The sequence below is a fragment of the Myotis yumanensis genome, unplaced genomic scaffold, assembly GCF_028538775.1.
Source record: "Myotis yumanensis isolate MYYU_CA2020_CCGP unplaced genomic scaffold, mMyoYum1.0.hap1 SCAF_4, whole genome shotgun sequence".
Lineage (NCBI taxonomy): Eukaryota > Metazoa > Chordata > Mammalia > Chiroptera > Vespertilionidae > Myotis > Myotis yumanensis.
Genome location: NW_027223755.1, coordinates 104,508,498 through 104,534,166, shown reverse-complemented (window position 1 = coordinate 104,534,166; position 25,669 = coordinate 104,508,498). Strand labels below are relative to the sequence as shown.

General features: G+C 48.0%; 1 protein-coding gene across 5 annotated transcripts in view; it reads right to left on the bottom strand.

Moving 5' to 3' along the window:
* KATNIP (katanin interacting protein) overlaps positions 1 to 25,669 on the bottom strand; it is a 207,911-nt gene that overhangs the window by 152,301 nt on the left and 29,941 nt on the right. For all 5 annotated transcript variants that reach the window (XM_070413423.1, XM_070413428.1, XM_070413425.1 and 2 more), the window contains exon 2: positions 19,138 to 19,193. In XM_070413423.1, the coding sequence (XP_070269524.1) occupies positions 19,138 to 19,193 (56 nt within the window). The remainder of the gene's footprint in view (positions 1 to 19,137; positions 19,194 to 25,669) is intronic.

The following is a 25,669-nucleotide window of genomic DNA, read 5'->3' as shown; positions in this document are numbered from 1 at the left end:
AGCAAAATGGATGCACATGAGAGTGAGCAGAGTAGGGGAGACAAAGGGGCTGGCGCCAGGGGCAAGGGGAGCAAGGGATGACAGGGGGCTGGCCAGACCACCAAAGCCACGCGGGCTGCAGCAGGGTGCTTTCCCGTAACCCCAGGCCATGGGAAGCCACTCTGGGTTACTGGGGTAGAGGGTGGACGTTGGGATAGAGTGGAGGTGGCCCAGAGCGGGTGCTGGGGAGCAGGTAGGAGGCGGCTGCGGGTGTTCAGACAAGGGGTGCCGGAACCTGGAGGAAGCAGGGAGAAGATATTTTTAAGGTGAAGGCACAGGACTTGCTAATGGCTGGAAAAAGGAGGCAAGGGAGGGGAGGTATAGGGGGTGAACCCAGAGTTTCCGGCCTGTGTAACTGGCAGTCGGTGATGCCATTCTCAGAGGCGAAGGCTGGGGAGAAGCAGGGCTGAGTGTTTGGGGCACTTGTGTTGAGACTTGGAGGCACACCCTAGAGGAGCAGCTCAGGGGCTGGCATTGGATGTACAGGTTTGCGGTTCAAGGCTTCTTGACACTGGTAAGATGCCCCCTCTTCCCTGCTTGCCCCCACCAGACGGCGTGGCGCCCTCCTTCAGCTGAGTCCAGAAGCATCCTCACAGACCGCTCTCTGGGGGGCACTCATCAAAGCCACCTGGACATAGGCCTAGGCCCGCGTCGTGGATACTGAGCTAGGCCCAGGTCGCTCCCACCCCAGCTGCCGGGTGTGGTGGTGGCGGCTGGCAGCTCAAAGCCGTGTCCCTTCCAGGAAGCCTCTTTATGCTTACTTTCTGAAACTGGTGGATGCCAAGGGTACAAAGACCCAGGCTTCTTGTCTCAGCTGGAAACACCTCTGAAGGGCCACTATCCCCAGAGCTCCCTATGGGATCATCACAGCCTGCATGGAAGTTCAACTCCTCCCTCTGCCCGAGCCTGCCTTCCCCCCTACCCCGCCCCCCACCACAGATGTTGTTGGGAGAGTCCTCCCCCACCAACCTCCTGCCTCGCTGTCTCCAGCCCAAAGCCGGCTTCCTGGGGGCTAAGACAGTAGGTCTTTCCCCCTTGACCACAGCTCCTAGGCAGGGCTGAGTCTCAGTACATCAAAGGCCATCGATAAATGCATTTTGAACTGAATAGGCAATCCTGACTCGGCCAGGACTTCCCACAGTGGTCCTGAATTCAAACAGGACAGACCCAAGTCCCGAAAGTACAATGAATTCCTTGGACCACAGACCCCCATTTTTTAAAAAATTTCAGAGAGAAACATTGATGCAAGAGAGAACCCGGAATCGGCTGCCTCCTGCATGCCCTGCCCTGGGGAACGAGCCCACAACCCAAGCTTGTGCCCTGACCAGGAATCGAACTGACGACCTCCTGATGTATAGGATGACACTCAACCAACTGAGCCACTCCAGCCAGGACCAGACCCCAATTTTAAATTCTGAAATCTGGTTGCCATGGAGGTATGTGACATCGGCCCTCAATTCCTGGGTCTTCGGTCAATAGCTGAGCAGCGAGTGAGATGGTCAGGACTCAGCTGTGGAGCCAGGTGCCCGGGCAAGAACCCTGACCTGCTGGTGTGAGTGGAAGAAGGTACCTGTGCCAGGGTTTCCTCCCCTGTCACACTGGACTGATGTCCTAGTGGCACTGTTTACAACAGCCAACAAGTGGAAGCACCCCAGATGTCCATCAAAGGATGAATGACAAACAGGGTGTGGTATGTCCGTACCACGGAACGTTCTTTGGTCACAAAAGGAACGAAGCACCCACACAGTACGGATGACCTCGGAAACATTTTGCTAAGTGAAAAAGGCCAGACACCAAAGGCTGCGTATTATGATTCCATTTATATGAAATGTCCAGAATAGGCAAATCCATGAGACGAAAGTAGATGAGTGGCTGCCGGGGAATGAAGAGCAGCTGCTAATAGATCAGGGTTCCTCTCTGGGTGATAGGTTTGGAATTAGACAGCATTGTGAATATACTAAATAGGTTTGGAATACGCACAGCATTGTGAATATACTAAATACTGTTTAATTGTACACTTTTAAATGGTGATTTTTGTTTTGTGTAAATTATCCTATCCTATATAATAAAAGGGTAATATGCAAATTGACCAAATGGCAGAACAACCGGTCGCTATGACGCACACTGACCACCAGGGGGCAGACGCTCAATGCAGGAACTGCCCCCTGGTGCTCAGTGCGCTCCCACAGGGGGAGTGCCGCTCAGCCACAAGCCGGGCTGGCGGCTGCTGAGCACAGCGGCCCACCTCCTCGGCAGCGCTAAGGATGTCCGACTGCGGCTAAGGATGTCTATCGGTCGGACATCCCCCGAGGGCTCCTGAACTGCTAAAGGGCGCAGGCTGGGCTGAGGGACCACCTACTCCCCTACCCCCCAAGTGCACAAATGTTGTGCACCAGGCTTCTAGTATCTCAATTAAAAATGCAAAAAAGGGGGGTGATGATTAAAAGCATCCACCTTATACACATAAAACGATTATTAAAGCACTGCCTGGTGTATAATGCATGTTCAGTAAATGTTAGCAACTAAGATGACGTTGATTAGAAATATGCAGAGGTTTTAATCATGATGGTACAACATCTGAACTCACAGTTACCCTAGAGCCAGCTCCCTGAGCTACCCGGAGGCGTTTTATGCCACAAAGTTAACACCACCTGAAATTCACACAAAGAAAAGACGACATGACTTTTTTAAGGATGCAACTTCCCTTTTCCCAGAGTAGGAAGAGGCTGAGATAGCCTGTTTCTGGGGAGAGCAGCTGGGGGTAGGACTTGCTCTGCCTTCAGAGAGGGGCTGCCCTCACACCCTGGGAACAGGCCCGGGCTGGTGACAATCAGGACCTGGTTGTGCACCAGCCTTGAGTGTCATCACGGTGGCAGGCAGAGAAGGTTATGGGGGCCCCATGCCAGAGAAGTGTCTGCACTAACAGAAACAGCGGTTTTCCCATGTCTCCACTGGCGTGTCTGTCCAAAGGGGGTGACTTCCAGCTGGCGAGGAGGGCTAGGAATAGAGCCGGGCTGACAGAGGGCTAGGAATAGAGCCGGGCTGACAGGGGAGAGGCTGGGTGCAGGCTGCAGGAGACGGTCCTTCTTCGGCCTGAGGAGGAAGAGAAGGGGTTGGGAGTCGCTTCCAGCCCCTAAAGCAGCCTGTGTCCTTGCTGAATGTGCGTTCTTAAGAGCGGAACAGCAGCCCACAAATTCCACCATCTCTCGGTCTCCTGCTTGCTCCTTCCAACCCACAGCCCGCCACTGGGATTTGCTCTAAAACACAGATCTCCTGGCTTCCCTCATTAAGAGCCTGCAACGGCTGGCTGGCGAGTGAGGTGACAGAGGCACTTTGGGGAGTAACGTGGCAGCATTCACTAAAACAAGACAAAAGCAGTCCCCACACAGCTCCCATGTCCTCTGACGCAGCCATTCCGCTCCATGGAATCTCCTGGAAAGACGCACACAGGTGCCGAGGAGGAATGTACAAAATGCTAAGCCTCCGGCAGGAAAATGGCTAAATGACCCTACGTCTGTCCATACCTGACTGTAATGAGATTTTTTCTTTTCAAAGGCCTGGTTTATTTTTAACACCCAGGATGGACTTCGTATAGTTCAGGAAGGCGAGGCAAGTTGCATGTTACAAAATCAAGTTACAGAAAAACACAGTCATCATGACCTCATTTTGTTAAAATCCACACACTCCAACATACCACATATATCTTAGGGTACACTCAGGTACACAGATGCACAGAGAAAGGTCTGCAAGGGTGCATGCCAAGCTCGTGACAACAGTCATTCCAGGAGGGGCAGCCTGGGCTTAGGGAGAGGTAGGAATTGGCAAAAGGGACTTGAGCCTTATCTAGAAGGTTAGAAATAATTTTCTTAAGGAAGCTGCTTTCACGTATTATTGTATAACTAATGACCTCCACCTACCCTACCTCCCTTTTCAAAAAAGAAAAAAAAAATCAATGGCTCCACATTCCAGACAGACGCAGCTGGACAGGCTTGCCCCAAGCCCAGGTTCCCACACCCAGCTGTCGGCTCCAGGTCTTGGCAGGTGTGAAGCTGAAGCCCTGTTCTTCCTCCTACCCCTGCTCCCACCCTCTTTCCCACCTCAGGGATGACCAAAGGCTTTCTGGTTGCTCAGATCCTCGCTTTTTCTCCCACCCACATCCAGCCCAACAAGTCCAAGTGGCTCTACCCTCGCGATGCTCAGGACCCGGCACCTCCTCTGCTCCCCCCACTGCCAGCCACCCCCTTCTCCGGGGGTTCTGCCACAGCCCACAGGGCTCCGCTCTGCCCTCACACATAGCCAGAGGGAGAACACGCACTGCTAAATCAGTTCTGTGCTGGCCCTCTCTCACTCATGCTCCCGAGGCTCCTGCCTCACGCAGACAAAAGCCCAAGTCCTTACCCGACCTGGCTTTACCCTCTGTCCTCACCTCCCACCACCTTACCCCTCACTCCCCGTAATTCAGCCACACCGGCTATGCCCTCAAGGACGCTGGTGCTTGCTGTTCCCTCTGCCAAAACGCCCTCTTCCTCTCGCTTCCTTGCCTCTGCTCACCGGCTCCTTGAGGCCTCCTGAGGAGCCCATGTAACATAACAGCCCCCAGCACTCCCAGCCCCCTTCTCTGCTGTATTTTTTCCTCTGACACCCTTATAATTTACTTATCTGCTTAGGGTCTGCCTTTAACCACTAGGACATAGCTCCGAAAAAGTGCGGGTTTGTGTCTGCTGTGTTCACTGTGGAATCTCCAGGAGCCAGGGCAGGGCCTGGCCCACGGCAGGTACTTGAAGATATTTGCTAAGTGACTGCCGGAATGAGCGACGTTTTCTCTATGGGCCCGCCTGCATCACCAGCCTCCGTGACCCCCGTTCGCTCCCACACATACTCTTTGCTTCTATCACAATGAACTACTTGCTGGTCCCTCAAACTGGTATATGCCCAGGTGTCTGCACCTGTTTATCTGCCCGGCCTTACCTGTCCATTAGCTTCAATGTCACCTCCTCCTGACACCCTGGCCAATCCACCTCCCACTCCCTACCCTGCTGGTGAGTTGAGGTTCCTCCTCTGACTCCCGTACCTCCCCACCGTTTCAGGATTCATAAACTCCCACCGTTGGTAGAATCACTTCCTCGGAGCTGGCCACGTGGGGTTGGCATGTTTTTCCTCAATGAATCATCACAACAACTGAAAGAGCATGAATTATCTCCATTCTACAGTTATGGAAACTGAGGCACGGAGTCGCCAGTGAGCCAGTACAGAGCTGGAATCTAAACCTAACTTCACTAAACTCCAGTCCGTGCTTATCCCCTGAAGTGCCAGCAGGGCCCTCCACAAAGCCGGGAGTGCTGTGATGGCAGGGCCGAGGCCTCTGCCGAGTCACCAAATAAATCAGCAACCCGGCCCAAAGGTCCCCAAGCCCTGGTCTGGGCTGCACGGGGTGAAGGCCTACAGTGGGTCCTGAGCTTCCGGCCTGAGACGCTGTCCAGCCCTCACCGACACCACCACAGAAGCCACGCCGGGACAATGTAGCCCCGCATAAGGAGCCGAGCGTGAATAACATGAGTTCAGCATCAGGCAAAACCGAGAAGAAGTCCTGGTTCCTCTACTCACTAGCTGTGTGGCTCCGAGCCTCCCCGTCATTTATAAAACGTGCTGCCGGACTCTGGGCGTCGCCCTCCCCATGGCCACAGGTCAAGCACTGAGGCTCCTGGAGGCCAGTCCAGACAGCTGTCCCACCGCTGCCCACAGGCGGCTGGCCTGGAGCAGGCACCTGACCCAACAGGGCCAACAATCCTGGGGGATTTGGACAAAAAGGTTCAGGAAGATCTGACTATTCTCTCGAGAGGAGGAATGTGAACTCAGGAGTTGCTGGTGGGACGATTTTCTGCCAGGAGAACTGAGAAACCGAGAAAGCGGGTTTGTGCCAAGTGAGAGTGACACCGATGCTGACAGGCATAAAGGTAAGAGCCAGAGAGAGGACTTTCCGGGACCCCCGAGGACCCGGCACTGGTTCACCATCTTGAAACCATTCTTGACATGTTGACGCCCAGACGCATCACTGCCCTCGGATGCTGTGAAGCACCCACTCTTTAGAGCCCTCTAATGCAGTAACATAGTCCCCCCTCCACTAAAGCGGATTGAGGTTGTGTTTGTTTAATTGTCCTAAGTAATACAAAGACTTACTTTGACCTGTTATGGGAAATAGAACTAATATATGAAAACCGCTTACCTCAGTGCCTGGCTATGGTAAATAACACCCAACCCATGGTTGCTAATAGCATCATTATAATCAAGCCACAAGGACATGCTATTACAGGAACTGCACAAATTAATCACCTTGCCCAGTCATCTAAATAACTCTTCCCCCCAAGGGTGGCATACCATGGTTCTGTCTTTGATCCCATCCCAGGCCATAATTTTATCAATGGCTGGATCTGGCTGTGAAAGGCTATTAATTCTGTGGATGACATTCAGATGGGAGTCACACAGAATAAACTGAATGACGAAATCTGGGTTTAGATCACCTGCTACAGGCTAGAGACAGATGAAAACAGCTTGATAACATCATCACAGCCGAGGTAAAGGTCCTGTACGAGGAGAGGCTCTGGAAGGAAAGTCCATGAGACAAAGGCAGGGCTTTTAGCTAATGTGCTCAGTACGGGCTAACAGTGTGGTGTGGCTGCCAAACACTCCCACCCCACAGCACACACAGTGGGTATGTTAGAAATTTTGCCAGAACAGAGAGTGGAGGGGAACTAACATGTTTTAGCACCTACTATATGCCAGGCCGCATATTAAACACTTAGCACACTGTTTCAATTGATACTCCCACTCGTCTATGAGCTAGGTGTTAGGATCATTATTCCCACTGGACAGGTGAGAAAGCTGAGGCTTAGATAAGTGAAGGGACTTGACCAAGCTAGTAGAGAGCAGTTAGTTTTGAACCCAGTTCTTTCAGAAAGTACACCCATCCCTACATCCTACATTTATCAGTTCATAGTTGGAATATTCAGTTTGGTTCTGACACAGTATATTTTTAGAGAAAAATGAACTTCACCAGGAAGGTGACAACTCTAACAAGAAGTCACCTAGAGACGGATTCAAGTTGGGAAGACCAAGAGCAAGTACACACATCAGCCTCTCCTTTCCAAGTCCACAGAAATGACCATTTAAAATCGATAGAGCATGGAAAAATAGGGAGGGTGCCATCGGCAGATTACAAATGCTGAGAAATCCCTGAGAAATGGATGCAGACAGAAATGGATGAATGAAAAGAAACAGGCCACGTTCAGAACTCCGGAAGGAGTGCTGTAAAAAGGGAAGGTGGTCTTGGGCTGCTGCAAACCTGCAGTGGACACATTCTCCAGGGGGAGGAGGGCGCCTGAGGTCAGAAGTTGAATGACGACTTCCACGGGGACACCAGGAGGTGGCCCTTTACTCCACACAGCTAGTAGGAGATGTGACTGGGGGTCAGAAAAGCAAAACTTATCCAGAAGCCAACGGGAGATCCCGTGCTCGGAAGACAAACTATGAGCACCACTCTTCTTACAGCAAGTTCCATCCCTCTGCCCACAGTCCCTGGCAGAGAATTAGAGTGAAAAGAAACAGCATTGACAGAGAAGAAAACAGGAGATTACAGTACATGGAAGAAGACATATTTACAAATTACTAAACATCCCAGGAAAACTCACACTGAAAGAGAGGGACCAACTCAACAAACAGAAGAACTAACAACCAAAGAAACAGAGACAACAATGCAAGCAGAGATATTTAAAACATGTTTGATAGTCCCAGAGGGATAAGAGAGGATACCGACTCCCTCAAACAAGAACAGCCTATTATGGGAAAGAATTAATTAGAAATAATAAATGAAAGACTTAATCATCACCAGGCAGGTGTAGCTCAGTGGTTGAGCATCAATCTATGAACCAGGGAGTTATAGGTTAAATTTCTGTCAGGGTTGTGGGCTCAATCCCCAGTAGGGGACGTGCAGGAGGCAGCTGATTCTCTCTCATCACTGATGTTTCTCTCTCTCTCTCCCTCTCCCTTCCTCTCTGAAATCAATAAAAAAAATTTTTTTAAAGATTTAATCATCAGAATAGAAAAATTAAAAGACACTGACTAGAAGAATATAGATACAGAGAAAATCAGTGAGCTGGAAGATCAGACAGAAGCATTTACCCAAAACACAGGAATAAGGACAGAGTACTACTGGCAAAAATATAAAAGCCTGTTAATATCCAAGCTTTAGGGAGTCAGGCATTCTCAGATATTTTTGGTAGGATTTGTAAAATATTAGGTTTTTCTTATGAAGCTTTTTCCAGATTTCTTACCATATGGGCCAAAAAAATCCCTACTTTTAAGCCAAAGGTCAGCAAATTACTGCCTATTTTGGTAAATAAAGTTTTACTAGAACACAGCCACAATCATTCATATATTGACTATGACTGCTTTCGTGCTACAACAGCAGAGCTGAGTAGCTGTGACAGAGACAGCATGGCTCCCAAAGCCTAAAGTATGTATTGTCTGTCCCTCTCCAGGAAAAGCTTGCTGACCCCTGGTTTAGGCCATTATTAGTTGGGTTTTCTGTTAATTGCAGCCAAACGCACTCTCAATTGAAGCAATGAATAGAACTGTACAAATGGAAAAAGGTCTAGGAAGATGAACATCCAGTTGATAACTGGTTATTTCTAGGGAGAGGAATGAGATTGAGATTGGAGTAAATTAAAGGGGAATTTGTATTTAATGCACAAACTAGAAACTTTCAATGACAATGAATTCAAACTATTTTATGATTTTTCTAATATAAGGATAATTGCAGGTCTATACACTGATAAAGAATAAACTGCCCGGCCAGTATGGCTCAGTGGTTGAGCATACACCCACGAACCAGGAGGTCTCTGTTCAATTCCCAGTCAGGGCACATTGCGAGATCAATCTCCAGTAGGGGGCACGCAGGAGGCATCAATGTTTCTCTCTCTCTCTCCCTTCCTCTCTTTCTAAAAAAATCAATAAAGAAACATTTTTTAAAAATCAGTAAAAAAATATATCCTCAAGTGAAGATTAACAACAACAAAAAATAAACTAATGATACTTATAAAAATATGGATGAATCTCAGATACATTTAATTTAAAAAAAGTACTTACTCTGTGAATCCTAATTCTGAAATATATGTAGTTGCATTTTTTAAAAAGCCAGAAGAAAATATCAAAACAAGTGATAGTGATGAGCTAGGTGGTACGATAATGACTAATTTTTTCACCTTCCTGTGTTTTCCAATTTCTCTACACTCAGCATGCATTAGTTCTGGAATCAGAAAGAGATGAAAAAGGTCTGGTGCAGGCCCCACTGAGATGGGTGCCTCCTAGTGTGAACAACACCAACCCTGCCTCCCCCAGCTACACCAGGTGATGGAACATGGAGTGGGCAGGACCCAGTGGCAGGACTTGATGAATAATAAGGGCATATGCTTAAACAGGTATGGTTCTAATATTTTATATGTATTATTCTTTAATTATCTCACCCCATGAAAAGGTATTATATTTTCAGCTCCATTCTTCAGACGAAGAAACTGAGAGGTTGTATAACTTGTCAAACACCACACAGCTATTAAGTGGTAGAGTCAGGATGCAACCCAGGCAGTCTACCTGGACCCTTTCCCTGCCCTTGACCACTCTTGCCATTCTATCTCCCAAGTGCGAAGCCTCCTCCCAGGGCACCAACAAAGCACAAGCAGCCCAAAGAATATTTTTTTTAAAGAATTTAGGTTTCTTTAAAAAAAAAAAAGTATCAAAGTAGTCATCCGGAAACATAACTTCAGGACTTATTAAACTTCCTTACACTTACTTCAGAGGTTTTGATCTGAATTACATAATGGGGGGCGAGGAGGGCCTATAATCTCTTCAGAGGCCTCTAATCAGAATCCAGCCATCACTAACCGCATTTAGCGGGGAAAGGTGAGTATCAAACTGTCTTGGTTTCTCAGGTGGGAAACCAAGCTACCATTTATCTGGTGGCCACTGCCCTGGCCTCTTATTCACCTGCCCGACCCTGTGGTCCCAGGAGTATGGGGTCCCCCTCTCCCCATGGAGCTCTGAACAACAGAAGAGGGAAGGTGGCCTGGATCAGAATCCACGGAGTCCCGAGGAGGGCTGGGCTTGTGTTTATCTCCCCAACCTCAGTGAATCTGCAAATACCTGGGGAGAAAGGACCGCTGACGCCCATCTTACAGATAAAAAAACTGAGCCTGGGGATGGTTAAGTAGATCCCGAAGGTCCCCCAGCTGCCTCCCGAAACCATCCACCCTCTCACCACTGCGCACCAGTGCACAGAACACGGAGTTTCAGCTCGGCGGCCCTGCACTTACTGTGGAATGGGGCGGGTGGCCTCATAGCTGAGCCCAGGTTTCCTCATTGCAAGGTGCGGATGTACTGCTTACCTCACAGGATCTTGTAGGATGGACGGGAAAGCATTTTTTAACAACTGGGCTGCTTGTCAGTGTTACCACTCCCACTACAAAGTGGCAGGGTGGTAGACAGCTGTTGTCTTTTGTCTGCCCACTGTCCTTGCTCCCTTCTTCTGGTAACAGGGTCCTGGTGGTCCTTTGGGAGAAAACCTCTTCCTTACCATGTTATTAATTCAGGGTTGACCCCACCCCAGCCTTGTCTTCCGGTGGGTGCACGGCCACCGGCTGGCCAGGAGTCTCAATTCGAGCACTCGCTGACCCTGTAGTGAGGGAGCTGCTCTAGCTTTCTGGAGTCACTGAGAGAATTATGACAGGAAGGAGAAGATGAAGAATCAGCCCCTGTCACCTCTTCAGGGTTTACTGCATGTCAGGCAATGTTCAGAGCACCGTAAGAACCTGATGAGGTGGTGCCACTATTGTCCCCGTTCTACAGATGCAGAAACTGAGGCTCGGAGGCAGTTAGGCACTTGGGTAACTGATGAGCCAGGATTCAAACCCAGGCCATGTGGCTCCAGAGCCTGTGCTTTCTCCGGCGTGCTACATGGCCTCTGTGCAGAAGCCTGGAGCTGCTGTGGCCAGCGGGCACCAAGAGAGAGCAGCCTGCTGGACAGTGGCCCGTCATGGAAGAAGGCAGAGGAGAGGGTGCTGAGTCAGAGCACCTGATCCAGCTGTGCCTGCTGAGGACCAGCCCTGGTGAGGCCACCACTTCCCATCTTTGCTGCAGCTGGTTTGAGGAGGGCTTTTGTCACTTGAACTGTCTGAGACAGGCTTATGGACCCTAATGAAGCTGAAGTCACAGAACCATTGGCTCTTGTCAGACATGGGGACCACAGAAGTGACAGAAGCCCAAAGAGGGGAGCATGAGTATGCGAAGGTCAGCAGTGGTGACTTGGGACTGGATCTCACATGGCCTGACTCTCATGGCCCTGGCCGGGCTCCTGCAGAGGTGTCCCAGCCTGGGGGGCAGTTCTCACAGGCTCACTTTCACCCAGGAGACATAGCTTTCTCGAGTAATTCACAGGAACCTCCTTTCCTTAGATAGTATCATTCTCTTTTCTAATGACAGTCTGTATTCCATAAAGTGATTTTGGGGGTGGGGAGGTAAAGGGAGACACTTTCAATGCAATTTCATGCCTAAGATTCAAGAATACAGGAAACTCTGGTGATGCTCTGCTGAAGGGCACACTGCTGAGCCACACAGGCTCGGGAAGGAAAAGCTGTCAAAATTATCTCTTTCTGGTCCCAAATTGGAGCTCTCTGATCAGGGTTTTTCCTAGAGTTTAATCTTGTGTGGGAAGCTAAGCTGGTACCAGGAAGGTTTTAGGCATGTCAATCTCCTTCCTGGCATTTTATCAGAAATTGGTTGTTTTTGCTTCATGGCTGGCGTCCTGGCCTTGCCGCTGTGCAGCTCGGGTGATGGGGTTATGTCTGCACACAGCATCCTGCAGCTCCCAGCCTGGCTGCAGCCTGGAGTAGGCTGGTGATTCAGGGGCAAGTCATTCTGATGTGAGGGCTTATATACTGTTTCATCAGCCCAGTTCAAGTCCTGCTTTCCTTGGAAAGACTTCTCGCCCACCTCTGACTCTGAAGGTATTAGCTTTTTAAACAGGCTGTTCTGACCTTGCCAGCCCTAATTTACAGTATTCATCATTACTGAGCAGCTAGTATGTGCCACTGCCGCACTAAGCACTTCATGGACATTAACTCACTGAGTTCTTCCCACAAGCCTGCGATGCCGGCTCTGTAGGCAGCACCCCTACTCTCTCCAAGAGGAAATCGAGTCACAGACAGAATAGGCAACTCTCCTGAGTGAGGACACTGGCCTAGGACCCAGGCTGTTTGGTTCCGGGGTTCCAGGCTCAACTCCTTTGCTGCACAGCTTCGAACCCTGCCATGTGACTGATTCGCCCTGCAGAAATCAGTTGTCCATGTTACCAGGACCCCCACACTCCAAATGCTCAAAGCTACAGAGACCAAGACTCAAGAAGCGGAAAGACTGACAACACTAACTTTACAAGTGGGAACACATTTGGCAGTTGGATGTAAAATGGATTTAATTCTTCTCTGCCAGAATGTGAACTAAAAGGAAAAGTGCAGATGTGGAACGTCAGCTGTCATATCAGGCAGGTCCTGGTAAATGCAGCACCACCAGCTTGCACGGTCTTTCTCTCTCTCTTCCTTTCTATTTAAATTTTTAAACAAAGCAGTTAAGATCTTTAAATATGGAAGAAGCAGCTCCTGACTCCCCAGAAGGCTAAAGTGACAAGAACGCTGAGAACTGAAATAAGGAAAGGGAAGAGCTCCCTGCTGGCATGTTAGTGGACTCTGAAACTTACGGTAAGTCACCAGGTTCCCGCTCCCCCGCCCTCTGCAACTAGCCACAGGCTGAGGGCCCATGAGAGATGGTTTTCAGAAACCAAGGTGCTGGATTGCCCCCAGTCCTTCTCAGGACAGTGCCCTGCTCCACGCCCTGCTCAGACAAGTGGACTAGGGGACAACGGGGTGGCCGATGAATGGCTCTGGTGTGTGTACCTCAGCCAAGGGCAGCCCCCCTTGAATCTGGGCAGGATTCTACAAGGGGGCCTGGACAGAAAGCTCTGCCCCTCTCGTGCACTATTAGGAGACAAAACAGAAACATCAATATTAAAACAACACATGCCCTCTGATCCATCAATTTCCGCTCTTAAGAATTTAACCTTTGACTCCTCCTGCATATGTGCACAGAGATGTCTGCTCTAGGATCGTCTTTAAAGTGCTCTTGCAGTAGCCAAAGACCATTAATAGCCTAGACAGTCACCACCGGGAACCAGCAATATATTTATGGGCAATCCTTTATATGCAATTACTTAGCAACAAAACTGGATCGGAACTGACATGAAATTTATAGTCTTTTTTTTTATCCCACTTAGTATGAATATTCTTATTTTCCTACAGATATATTAATGCATTTGATTACAGAGTGCTGTCCCAGGCCATACTGGGACGGTATTACTTTATAACTTTATTTGGCCCCAAAGGTTTCAAATAAAGGTTTATGTTCCTGTGCATTCATGACAGAGTACTATGCAGTCATAAAGAAGAATGAAGTCTGTGCGTGTGTCCTGCTATGGAATGCCCTCCAAGACATGTTGGTATGTGAAAACAAAATCCAGGAGCAAAGCAATGTGCATTGCATGCTATCATTGTGTTAGGAGGGGGCTGGGGCAGAGAAGGTAGATATGGTCTGCAGAATATTTCTGGAAGGACACACAAAAATTTGATTACAGCAGTTGCCTATTGAGAGGTGTAAAAAATGAACCTCTGTGATCCATTCCAGCATGGTCAGCTTCTGATGGAATTTGCTGAATTTCCCCAGGGCAGGAGAACGTGGGGAGGAGGGAAGAGGATGTAGGAACAAAGAACTGCATGTGGGCCAGCATTATGGTGGAAACCCGCCCAGGGGTCTGCCTCAGCTAGACAGGGGAGGTGGAGTCAGCTAGAAAGGCCTTAGCCCAGCCCTAGCTGGTTTGGCTCAGTGGATAGAGTGTCAGACTGTGGATTGAAGGGTCCTAGGTTCGATTCCAGTCAAGGGCACATGCCAGGGCTGTGGGTTCAATCCCCAGTAGGGGGTATGCAGGAGGCAGCCGATCAATGATTCTCTCTCATCATTGATGTTTCTAACTCTCTCTCCCTCTCCTATCCTCTCTGAAATCAATAAAAATATATTTTTTTAAAAAAAAGAAAGGCCTTAGCCCAATTTTTTTAAATGGCCCAATGGGAGACAGCAAGACCTAGGTGACATATGAGGAAACGGGTGACCTCATAGTACTCAGCCAATGAGGAACCAGAGGAGGGACTAAATAAATAGGCTGTGTTCCCTGGCCCACGTGTGAGCCTGTACAATGGACATCCACTCTCAAGAGTGTATTAAAGTCTCATTTTCACCATGCTCTGTTTCCGAGACCATCATTTGAAATTTGGACAGGTGGGCATTTCTCACAGAGGGAAACTGGGTGCGGGGGCTGGTGTCAAGAGCCCTCTAAATGCCCTTTAGTATTGATTGGCCAGATCAATCAGACTCTCTCTCTGGCCTCTGGACTGGAGAAGGAACAACTATGAGAGAGGTGCATCAAGACAACAAGGCGCAGAGATGAGACGGGACCAGAGGTGTGTCCACGCTGGATGCACCCTGGATCCCGGACTCGCTCCTTGGATGTGTTGCCAAGATCCAATCTCCTATTTCGTTTGGCAGATCTGAAAGGAGTCTCTGCTTCATAGCCGGAAGAGTTTATGCACGCACATGTGTGTGCACGTGCATGCATGCGTGTGCATGCAAAAGGAAAGCTAAATCTCTCCGAGGTGGTTGAGTTAAATGACTTGCAGTCCTCTACAGAGTGAGCCCAGTAGATGAGTGTGCTGTCAAGAGGTTTTTTCCGCATCTCCAGTTACAAAAGAAGGCAGTCCATCATCTCAGGCAGCTCTGAGATGGGGGCGGGGGGACAGAGCTCACTTGGCTGGGGCCCACTTGCCTGGGGGTGCTGATGCAAGGGAGACCCCTTTAGTAATACGTGCAGTTGTGCCCCTCAGTGCTTGAGCGTTAACCTATGAACTAGGACAGTGGTCGGCAAACTGCGGCTCTCGAGCCACATGCGGCTCTTTGGCCCCTTGAGTGTGGCTCTTCCACAAAATACCACGTGCGGGCGTGCATGTACAGTGCGTTTGAAACTTCGTGGCCCATGCGCAGAAGTCGGTATTTTGTGGAAGAGCCACACTCAAGGGGCCAAAGAGCCGCATGTGGCTCTCGAACTGCAGTTTGCCGACAACTGAACTAGGAGATCATGGTTCAATTCCCAGACAGGGCACATGCCTGGGTTGTGGGCCCAATCCCCAGAAGGGAGGTGTGCAGGAGGCAGCCGATCAAGGATTCTCTCTCATCATTGATGTTCCTATCTCTCTCCCTCTCCCTTCCACTCTGAAATAGATTTTATAAAAAGAAGAAGTACAGTTATAATGCCTCTTCGTCCAAGGACATGGCTCTCTCGGTTAAATACTAGACATTCTAAGGAATGATGAACATTATGTGACTAACATTATGGAATGCCTACTATGGGTCAGGCACTATACCAGGTGCTTCAGAACACTGCAGCCTTTAGCTGCAAACCAGTCGCCATAGTGGGTGTTATCAAGTGAGGACAGGGGTCAAGAGACTCATCCAAGGTCACATGACTGGGCTGGCTGCAGAAGCACCTGGTGGGGCTAATTCACAGTTGCCTCCATGAGTAGAAGGACGTGTTCCCAGTGCCGTACCCACAAGCCCCGGTGCTGCTGGGCACCAGTGTGAACACTGGGCAGGGAGGTGATGAATAAAGATTTCTTTCTCCTCTGTGGTTTCCTTTCCTTTAAAAACACTGCATGATAAATTTACTTCCTAACGATTTCTGAGTAAACTACAATGGCCACAATTTCAAAATCATTAATAATTCATGACTAAGGGCCATAAACACTATATAATCTCCACAGGCAGGAACCATGAATACTTGTTGAGAATACTTTTACCAGCTACATGGAAGTCTCTATTGACTTGAAGCCAACCATCAAAGACACATTTTTCAGAAATGCTTCTAACCCTTGCGAAGCCTCAGCTCAAGATGCCTCTTCCAGGAAGTCTTCTCTCCCTCCCCCGCACCCTGGGTCTCCTCTATGATGTCTGCCATCCTGAAAAGGGGAGTCCTCCAGCCAGGCCGGCAGGGCGTGTGCAGGGAAGCACCTGGGGTTAGTTACCACCTGTAACCCCAGCTTCCCATCACAACCACTTGGGGAAATTAAAATACTCGATGCCTGGATCACGCTGCCAGAGATTCTGCTTTAACTGCTCTGGAAAGAGGCCTGGATGTCAGGGTATAGAAAAGCTCCGGGTGATTCTGCGGCCAGCAATGTTTGTGAACCACTGCCATTAAGCACTCAGCATGGGGCCTGCAATGCAGCTGCTGAAACCCGTTTGCTGTAGAGCAGAGACGGGGCAGGGAGGCAGCCTGGAGGGCTCTCCTGAAAGAGGCACATCCTCAATAGCAGCCATGGCCATTGTTGCCATATAGGAACAAGGACCTGTTGTCATTCTCCACTTTTCCAAAGAAGCCAGAAGTGTGCATTTTTATGTGAAATCTCCAATTTTTAAATGTGGACACCTCATTCTAAAAAATTGTAATAGAGTATGGGCCAAATAAAACAATATTTGGGCTGAATTGAGCCTGGCAAGCACACTGAGAACAGCTGCCCATCCTCCTTTGCCATGTTGGCCCTTGAACACTCAGAAAAGTACCCATGGAAACCACGTGTTCTCCGGCCAAGGTGTAAGGAGGCCCGTGTAACCTCACCGCCCAAGAAACACGCCGTATGTCATCCACCTGTTCTCACCAGCATGTCTTTTTCTCATCTTTCATGGGGACAGAGCTTGTCTACACCTGGCATCCTGTGTAAGGCACAGCGCATCAGGAGGTGCAGATTCCACAGACTGGGGAGGGTGGAGGGTTGGGGTGGGGGGGGAGGGTGATGCAGAAAGAGGAGGTGGATGGAAAAGGCCTGTTATGACATATCAGGATGAACATCCTGGCAGCATGGCATTAATTTCTTTCTCTTGTTTTTCTGACCAAGCAAAAGCCCTATTTGAGAGTCAGCACCCTCTTTTTCAGAGGGACCAAAGCCATCTTACCATAAATATCTTTCAGGGTGAAAGTTGAATATTGTGATAAACAACCCCATTCTCTATTTTCCCTCACTTTCAGAAGAGGAGTGTGATCTGAAATGCTCTCAGGCAACTGATGTGATGGGAGTAGCCTAGCCGGGAAAGTGGTGGCAATTGGGGGGGGGGGGGGGGGGGGGGGGGAGTCCTGCTGCCAGGGAGCGTGGGGAGGGAGAGTGTTTCCACTGGTTACCTGCTCCCTGCTTCCTGGGGTCCCAGCTAACTTCTTAACGTGGATGAGTGGGATGCTGTTGTTCCGTAACCCAAGACATCAGTTAGGTTTACACCATCCATTCCTGGCTGAGCAGGGCTGGTCACCATCCTTGGTCACTTCGCAGAGGAAGACCAGGTGCGTGCAGGCCTGAGTTCACTCCCATTCTTTGCAGGAGACGAGCACACCTGCGCCTGCTTCCAGAGAAATCTCCCTACCAGAGAGGAGCAGGAAAATCCACCCTTGCTCAGCATCTAGATTGCCCACTGGAGCTGACATTTATTTAGATCATTCCAGCAGCATCAAACTTCCCAAGTTATGTCCCAGCCCTCATTCCAGGCAGGTTGATCGAATACGAAGAAAACCCACACTGGCTGTTCTGGCTGCAGCTGAGAAAAGGAGGAAAGGGTGAAAGTCACAACAAAGTAAATGGGGCGTCCAAACCCAACCTGCCTCCTCAGAGCTGGCTGAGGGGGAGGCCAGCACAGAGGAAGCAGAGCCACGCGTACAAAGAGAAAGACCAAGTTGTGTGGCCATTTTTGAGCCCCTGGGCCCAGCTGAGCCTGAGAAATTCCCTTAGAACTGTGTCACTTTACAATCAAGAATGTTAGTACCCAAGTGTCCATGAATTTCAGGATTGGCTGATATTTATGATAAGCTATACACCTTCATACCCCTGCACCCATATGCCACTATTAAGACTCAAATTTTAACTCCCCTGAGTTTGAGACCTCCCTGCGTAACCTATGAGTCCTTGTACCACTTCCCATCTCAGGCTCAATGATCTTGCTGCTTTCCTATTCGTGTCTCTGTGACTTTGATCGTGCCCTTTACTTGACCTGGAAATCTCCTACTCACCCTTTAGGAGGCAGCCTACACATCGGCTTTTCTGCATAGTCTTTCTTAATAATCACTGGCAGTTAGGTGACCCCCTTTGTGTATTGAAATTCTACTTTCTTTGCCCTTCTCTCACTATATTGGCACTTTCTGTATTATAATCTGTTGCACATCCTGAGATCAAGGACTGTCTCACCCATGCCTTAGTCCCAGCTGGTGCCTGGCACAGAGCAGTTGGGTTCAGAATGGTAGATTTCAAGAATGGCCATAATATTTTATAGATTTCCTCTCAAAGAAGTGAGACCTATTTCCCCACCCCTTGAATCTGGGCTGACCTTGTGACTTGCTTTGAGAAACAGAAAGTGGCAGAAGTGACCATGCCAGTTCTGAGCTAGGACTCAAGAGGTCCTACGCTTCCATTCAAACTCTGAAGTCTTGAACCTCCATGTGGCTAGCTTGCTGGAGGATGAGAGAACATTGGAGGAGAACTAAAGCATTCTAGCCGATAGCCCTAGGTGACAAGAGTGAGTGACAAATGCTTAAGTGAGCCCAGCTGAGGTCAGCAGAACCTGGCCCAGCAGCAGACCTGCCCAGATAAGCCTCGCCCAGACTGCTGACCCACAGAATTATGAATAAATGCATGGCTGTTTTTACGTTATAGTGATTTGTTACACAGACAAAGCTAACTGACACATTCAACAAGAGATTATTACCAAGTGACACTGGTTGATAACTCTAGTTACCAACTATTATTTAGTCGGGATTCAAGCTTGGGACTCAGAGAGGAGAGCCAGGAATACTTACTCCCCAGCCTGCTCTCCCGTCCCTTCAAGTAGCTGCCTCCCACCAGCCCTCGCCAGTGACACATTTACCTCCTTGTTCTCCCGAGAGCAGGACCGGCTTCTCTCAGCCTTTCGCAGAGTCTGACCTGTAGCAGTTGAAAAGCAGAACCAGAGATTAAGGCTGTTTTAAAACAACTAGTTTATCACCACAAACGCTTTTTATTTGCAAACTGGATAGGCAAGAAAATCATAATCAAATGATTTTAAGAAAATGTAGCCTATTATTATGATGGGGAAATGGTATACTCTTGAAATAAAGCAACGGCAAGGAAATGCTAATTCACACACGTTACTTGACTTTAATGAACAAAGCTCAGCTCTTTAATCTGGAGCATTATCTGCACTCTGCAAGGGCCCACAGCTTCTAGTTTTCCCAGTCGAATTGCATTTTTATTAAATTGTTTGGATTATAAAATACCTTCAACTGTGCATACACATAACCTCAGATGTGCTGCACCAAACCCCAAACTTGGACACAGGTGATGATACAGATGGGAATTAGCAGGAATCCCCGCATTTCACATAATGGGCAATTTCAGAGAAAATTGTTGCTTATCTCAGAAAACGGGAAGCCTAACACTTGAAGGCATGCATAAATTCAACAGATCGACACCAGAATGTTTAAACAGGCTGTTCTAAATGCAGAGCTTTTATGGCAGTGTCCATTATAAAAGAATTCCTTAATGAAAAATTAATGGATTGCCTTGGTTTTAAAATAGAAAATGAGAGTCACTGCACATTGTCAAGGCGTCTCCCAAACTGTCCAACTCCACCCTCGAGTGGCTATTTGTGAGGATGCCACAACCACATGTCCCATCAGCCAAGAGCACTCAGAAGGCAGGAGCAAGAAGGCTTAGTGGCCGAGGCTGGTTTGGCTTAGTGGATAGAGCGTCGGCCTGCGGACTGAAGGGTCCCAGGTTCGATTCCGGTCAAGGGCATGTACCTGGCTTGCGGGCACATCCCCAGTGGGGGGTGTGCAGGAGGCAGCTGATCGATGTTTCTCTCCCATCGATGTTTCTGACTATCTATCTCTCTCCCTTCCTCTCTGTGAAAAATCAATAAAATATATTTAAAAAAAAAAAAAAAAAAAAAAAAAAAAAAAGAAGGCTTAGTGATGACCTATTGAGAGGCAAGAGATGGGGACCATTGGACATGGTCACTTCCAGTGGGTCTACACATGACCGGGGCATGACGGGGGTGGGGCTCCCAGCGGGCAATAAAGCACAAGGTGGAAGGAGTAAACATGTTGCTCTTTCTAAGAAGGTGAGAATAAGGGAAGAGCTAAAGCCCAAAGATGAACCTCTGGGCAAACTCTGGGGCCAATATTTAAAAGGATTTAGAAAAGAGACGCCTGCTGACTTCTCAGGAGACCATGGATTAGACAGTATATCATGGTTTGGTAAACATCTTTTGGGTTATCTGCTCAGCCGTAATGACACCCTAAACTGCCCCCTTCTCCGTTCTTCTCCTCCCCATCCCCAGGGTGGGACCCTGACCCAGCTGCAGCCAATCAGAATCCCAGCCTCGGGAATTTGGAACTGGTTCTGAGAGTCGGGTTAAGAGGGCCAGAGCAGGGTTATCTGTGTGTGAGCTTTGACACGGTGACCAGCCAGCCTTGGGACAGACTAAGAGAATGACAAGACAGAACGGACTTAGCTGAAACTGACTGCATGCCTGCCTCTGTGGTCACAGAGACCCACTTAGACTATTCTGTGTGTATTTTCTTTCTTTCCTTTTCTTTTTTCCTTTTTTTGCCTTAAGACAAAGAACCCAGGATTTAGGGCTGAGAAAGAGCCTAGGAAAACATACCACTGTGGTGGGGGGTGGTGATAGTTGCGGAGGCTGTAGGTGTGTTAGGACAGGGGATATATGAGAACGCTCTGTACTTCCTACTCAGTTTTGCTATGAACCTTAAACTGCTCTAAAAAATAAAGTTGTTTATTTTTATATTTTTTTATTTTTAGAAAAGAGTCCAGGATATAGGGATCAAGTGATATGAGTTGTTAGGCCAATTTTATTCCAACTTCCTTCCTCTGAGGCTCTGGGGCAAGAGCCAGGGTGGACGGCTCCCACAATCACTTGCTCTGGCTGTCAGAGGAGGGACACACCAGGTAATACAGGCCATGTAATGCAGAGCCAGGAGCTAAGGGACAGGTCTGGACCTGGAACAGGACAGAGTGGGCTGGTGGCCAGGGGACAGAGAAGGAGGTTTTTAGTAGCAGAAGTAGTTCTGAGGCGAGTACGATGCCAGCAGGGCCAAGTAAGGCCCAGAGCAAGGGTAGGGAGCAGGAAGGAAGCAGAGCTAGGCCAGGGTAAGCATGGCGGACCCAGAGTCTAGCTGAGGTCCTTCCTATGCTGGTCAGACACATGACTGGGGACCTGGTCCAGTGGACAGCTAACCAGTTAGGGCGCCCTGGATAAGTCACAGGATCCAACAGGATCTCTCTGTACCATATTTTCTTCCTTAAAAAAACAACAATAGACTAAATTATCTCCGGGTTTGCTTTTCTTCTATAAAATTCTGTTTCACCAATAAGGAACAAGGAAAGAAACCACCATTAAGTTGGGTCATAAAAACAAAATATTAATACAAAAAACATAGAGCTTAACTACTGAAATATGAAAGCAAATCTCTTTACTGGAGTTAATTAGAAGCTTCTTTATTCATTAAATTGGAAAACATTGTGCTTATTTTCCAATGAAGATAATTCGCTCTAATTACATGCATTTGTTATCTAATGCCCCTGTCCTCACACCACTGAGCCCCTCTCTCCTCCAGGTAACTCCATGTGGACACAGCTCCTTCTTGCCAAGGATGGGAGGAACCAGATTACACCAGGCCCGTCTACTGCTGCTGCACTTAACTTCTCTGAGTATCCTCCTACTGAGATCTCATTTTATTCTCACAATTCAAGGAGCAAGGTGGAAGGAGTAACATTAACATATATGCTGCCTGCAAAATTAAGGGGATGTTCCTCTGCCTTTTGCAAGGTGACCTGCCAGATTCAGCCATGAAACAATAAATAAGGCCAAATGTAAATGATACCTGTGTACCTCACTTTATAAAACAGATGTGCGCCTGGGGAAGAGATGAAAAGAAGTGAATGCACTGAATTTTTTAACTATAATATCATTCTCTCACTTATGATTTCAGAGAGATTTTATCTGCCTCAGGATTTATTTTCAGTGGTAGGAAAACTGTGACATTCAGTTTTACTTTGCTCTAGATGCAGATAATAATATGTATCGCTACCATTCAGAGGGGAGTTGTTGCTTCCTTGGATGTTAGCTTCTGAAGTCATCGGGCAAGGGAAATCGGCATCAAAATTACCCCTGAAAAGGAGCCTTACACCTCCCACAAAGCACAGTCTCCAGGACACAGCCTTTCAGATCCATTGCTGCAGACTAGTATGCATGTGCAATATTTAATGCATATGGAAATGTGTGCTACATGATAAAAATATCATTTATGATATTTCTAATTAAACTATTCTTATTGTAATTACTCCAATTTTCCTCTTGGAGTTGGAGGAGAGTAGCAGAAGTGGGGACAAGACTGGGGCATGTAGTTCATGAAAGTTAAATGCTGGCTTGCTGCAGCCCCACTGTACTGAACACCTAAATACGTGCCAGGTCTACACAAGCTTCATGTCCCACATCCTTACAACCACTCCTGTAGATCAGGGGTCAATAACCTTTTTCTGTAGAGCTAGATAGTAAATATTTTTTACTGTATAGGCCATAAGGTCTCAGGTACAACTAACTACTCAACTCTGCCATTGCAGTGTGAAAGCAGCCATAGACATCATGTCAACAAGCAGGTGTGGTTGTGTTCCAATAAAACTTTATTCATAAAAACAGGCAGCAGTGCCCTGGCTGGTATGGCTCAGTTGGTTGGGTGTGTTCTATGCACCGAAAGGCTGTGGGCTCAATCCCAGATGGGGGACATGCAAGAGGCAGCCAATAAGTGTTTCGCTCTCACATTATCTCTGTCTCTGTCTCTTCCTCTTTCTCTCCCTTTCTCTCTAAACAAACAAACAAACAAACAAAGAACTAAATGAAACAGGCAGCAGGCTAGACTTTGGCCCACAGGCAGCAGTTCGCTGATTCTCGCTTTAGATGGACGGTATTATGCCCATTGCTACAAACCAATGATGAAAGGAGAAACAAAATGGGGGTGATCGAGCTGCTTGCTCAAGGTCACAAACATGCAGCAGGGCTCAGTGTGCTCCTAATCACCATCATCACTACCACATCCTCAGCATGAGCAGCAGCAGCAGCACTGTCACCACCACCACCACCAGGACCTCACCTTCATCAGTTTACTGTGTGCCCCTCATTGAGCTCCAGGCCAAGTACATAAATCAACTCGTTTACTCTTCACAACTACCCTACGAAATAGGTGCTATTGTTATCCCACTTATCAGAGGAGGGCACCCAGCCTCAAAGAGGTCAGGAAAGTGTCCAGTATCACCCAGCTAAGGAGTAGGGAAGCCTTGATTTGAATCTGGACAGTTTGGCCGCAGGGCCTGCATGCCTAACCACTAAGTACATTGCCTCTGTCAGATCTTTAAAGACAAGTACAAGAAGGCCAGAATGGGCTGGGGAGGGAGTCTGACTTAAGGATCTCTTTCTGTGGTGCACCTGTTCAATGTACTTCGGACACCTAAAGCAATTAATAAGGGGATTAGAAGAAAATGATTCCTCAAGGGCAAAGGGAGATGGAGCTCCCTATTGGCCAGATAAAGCCCAATGTGGAGAGGCAAACTTGGCAGTCACAACACACCATCCACTCAGGCAAATGCACAGCCTTGACCGGCAGGGGTGGGCTTTGAAGAATGAAGGTGAGTCAATGGAAATCCTGCAGGCAGAGGGCCCCTGCAGGGACCTCCCATCACAGAGTTTTGAACAAAGAATTTGTTTCTCCCCGCTGGGGTGATGGTGCCTCCATTAGGTTACTAAAATAAGCTTATTTCTTCTGTTGTCCGAATAGGAGGGCTCGCAGTGCTCTCGGTCTTATATGTCTATGTAATTTGATTTAAATGACAAATGTCCCACTGAGATTCCACTCCCACCTATCTGAATGGCAGAAACCCAGAGGTTTGACAATATACTGTTGGTAAGAGCTGGGAAGCAGGCACTTTTGAGCACTGCTGGGAGGAGTACAAAATGGCACTTTCCCTTTGGAGGCTATTTCAAAGATATCCTCAAAGGATAAATACATTTTCCCTTTGAGCTAGCAATATCACTTCTAGGAGTCTACCGTGAAAAAACGCCTCCACAAACAGGAAACAAATGCATGCACAAGGTAGTCACTGTATCATCACTTACAACAGCGAACGTTAGAAATAACCTTTGAGTCTAGGAGTAGGGACTCGCTGAATAAATATGGTGAATCCACACAATGGAGTGGAATACTATGAAGTTAACAGTGGTTCTCAACCTTCTGGCCCTTTAAATACAGTTCCTCATGTTGTGACCCAACCATAAAATTATTTTCGTTGCTACTTCATGACTGTAATGTTGCTACTGTTATGAATCGTAATGTAAATATCTGATCTGCAGGATGGTCTTAGGCGACCCCTGTGAAAGGGTCGTTCCACCGCCGAAGGGGTCGCGACCCACAGGTTGAGAACCGCTGAGTTAGAAGAAAAAATAAGCAGGCTCCTTATACATCTTTTTTTCCCTTATATATCTTATAGATGATAATCTGTTAAGTGAAAAAAATCAAGGGGTGGAAAGTTTATATAGCATGCAATTTTTCTCTAAGAAAGAGGGAAAATAAGAATGTATACTCATATTGGTTTTATTGGTACAAAAAACCACCTGGAAGGCACATGCACAGGAGTAGCTTCTCAATGTATGGGTTTTTTCCCCTTTTTTTAAAAAAAGATTTTTTTATTGATTTTTAGAGAGAGACGTGAGAGGGAGAAAAACATTGATGTGACAGCGAAATATTGATCAGCTGCCTCCTGCATGCCCCTCACCGGGGATCCAGCCCATGTGCCCTGACCGGGAATCAAACTGGCAACCCTTCAATGCATGGGATGATACCCAACCCACTGGGCCACACCAGCCAGGGCTCAATGTATATTCTTTATATTGGTTTTATTTTTGCTTTATAAAAAAATTCTTTATTGTTGAATGTATTACTATATGTCCCTCTTTCCCCCCCATTGACCCCTTCTAGCCCACACCCCCCGCCCCCGCCCCAGGCCTCCACCACCCTACTGTCTATGCATATATGCATACAAGATCTTCGGTTGATCTCTTCTCACCCCCCATCCCCCCGCTACCTTCCCTCTGAGATTTATTTGACAGTCTGTTCAATGCTTTTATGTGTCTGGATCTATTTTGTTCAACAGTTTATTTTGTTCATTAGATTCCACATATGAGTGAGATCATGTGATACTTGTCTTTCTCTAAGTGCCTTATTTCCCTTAGCACAATACTCTCCAGGTCCCTCCATGCTGTCTCAAAGGGTAAGAGATCCTTCTTTTTTACTGCTGCATAGTATTCCATGGTACAAATGTACCACAGCTTTTTTATCCACTTATCTACT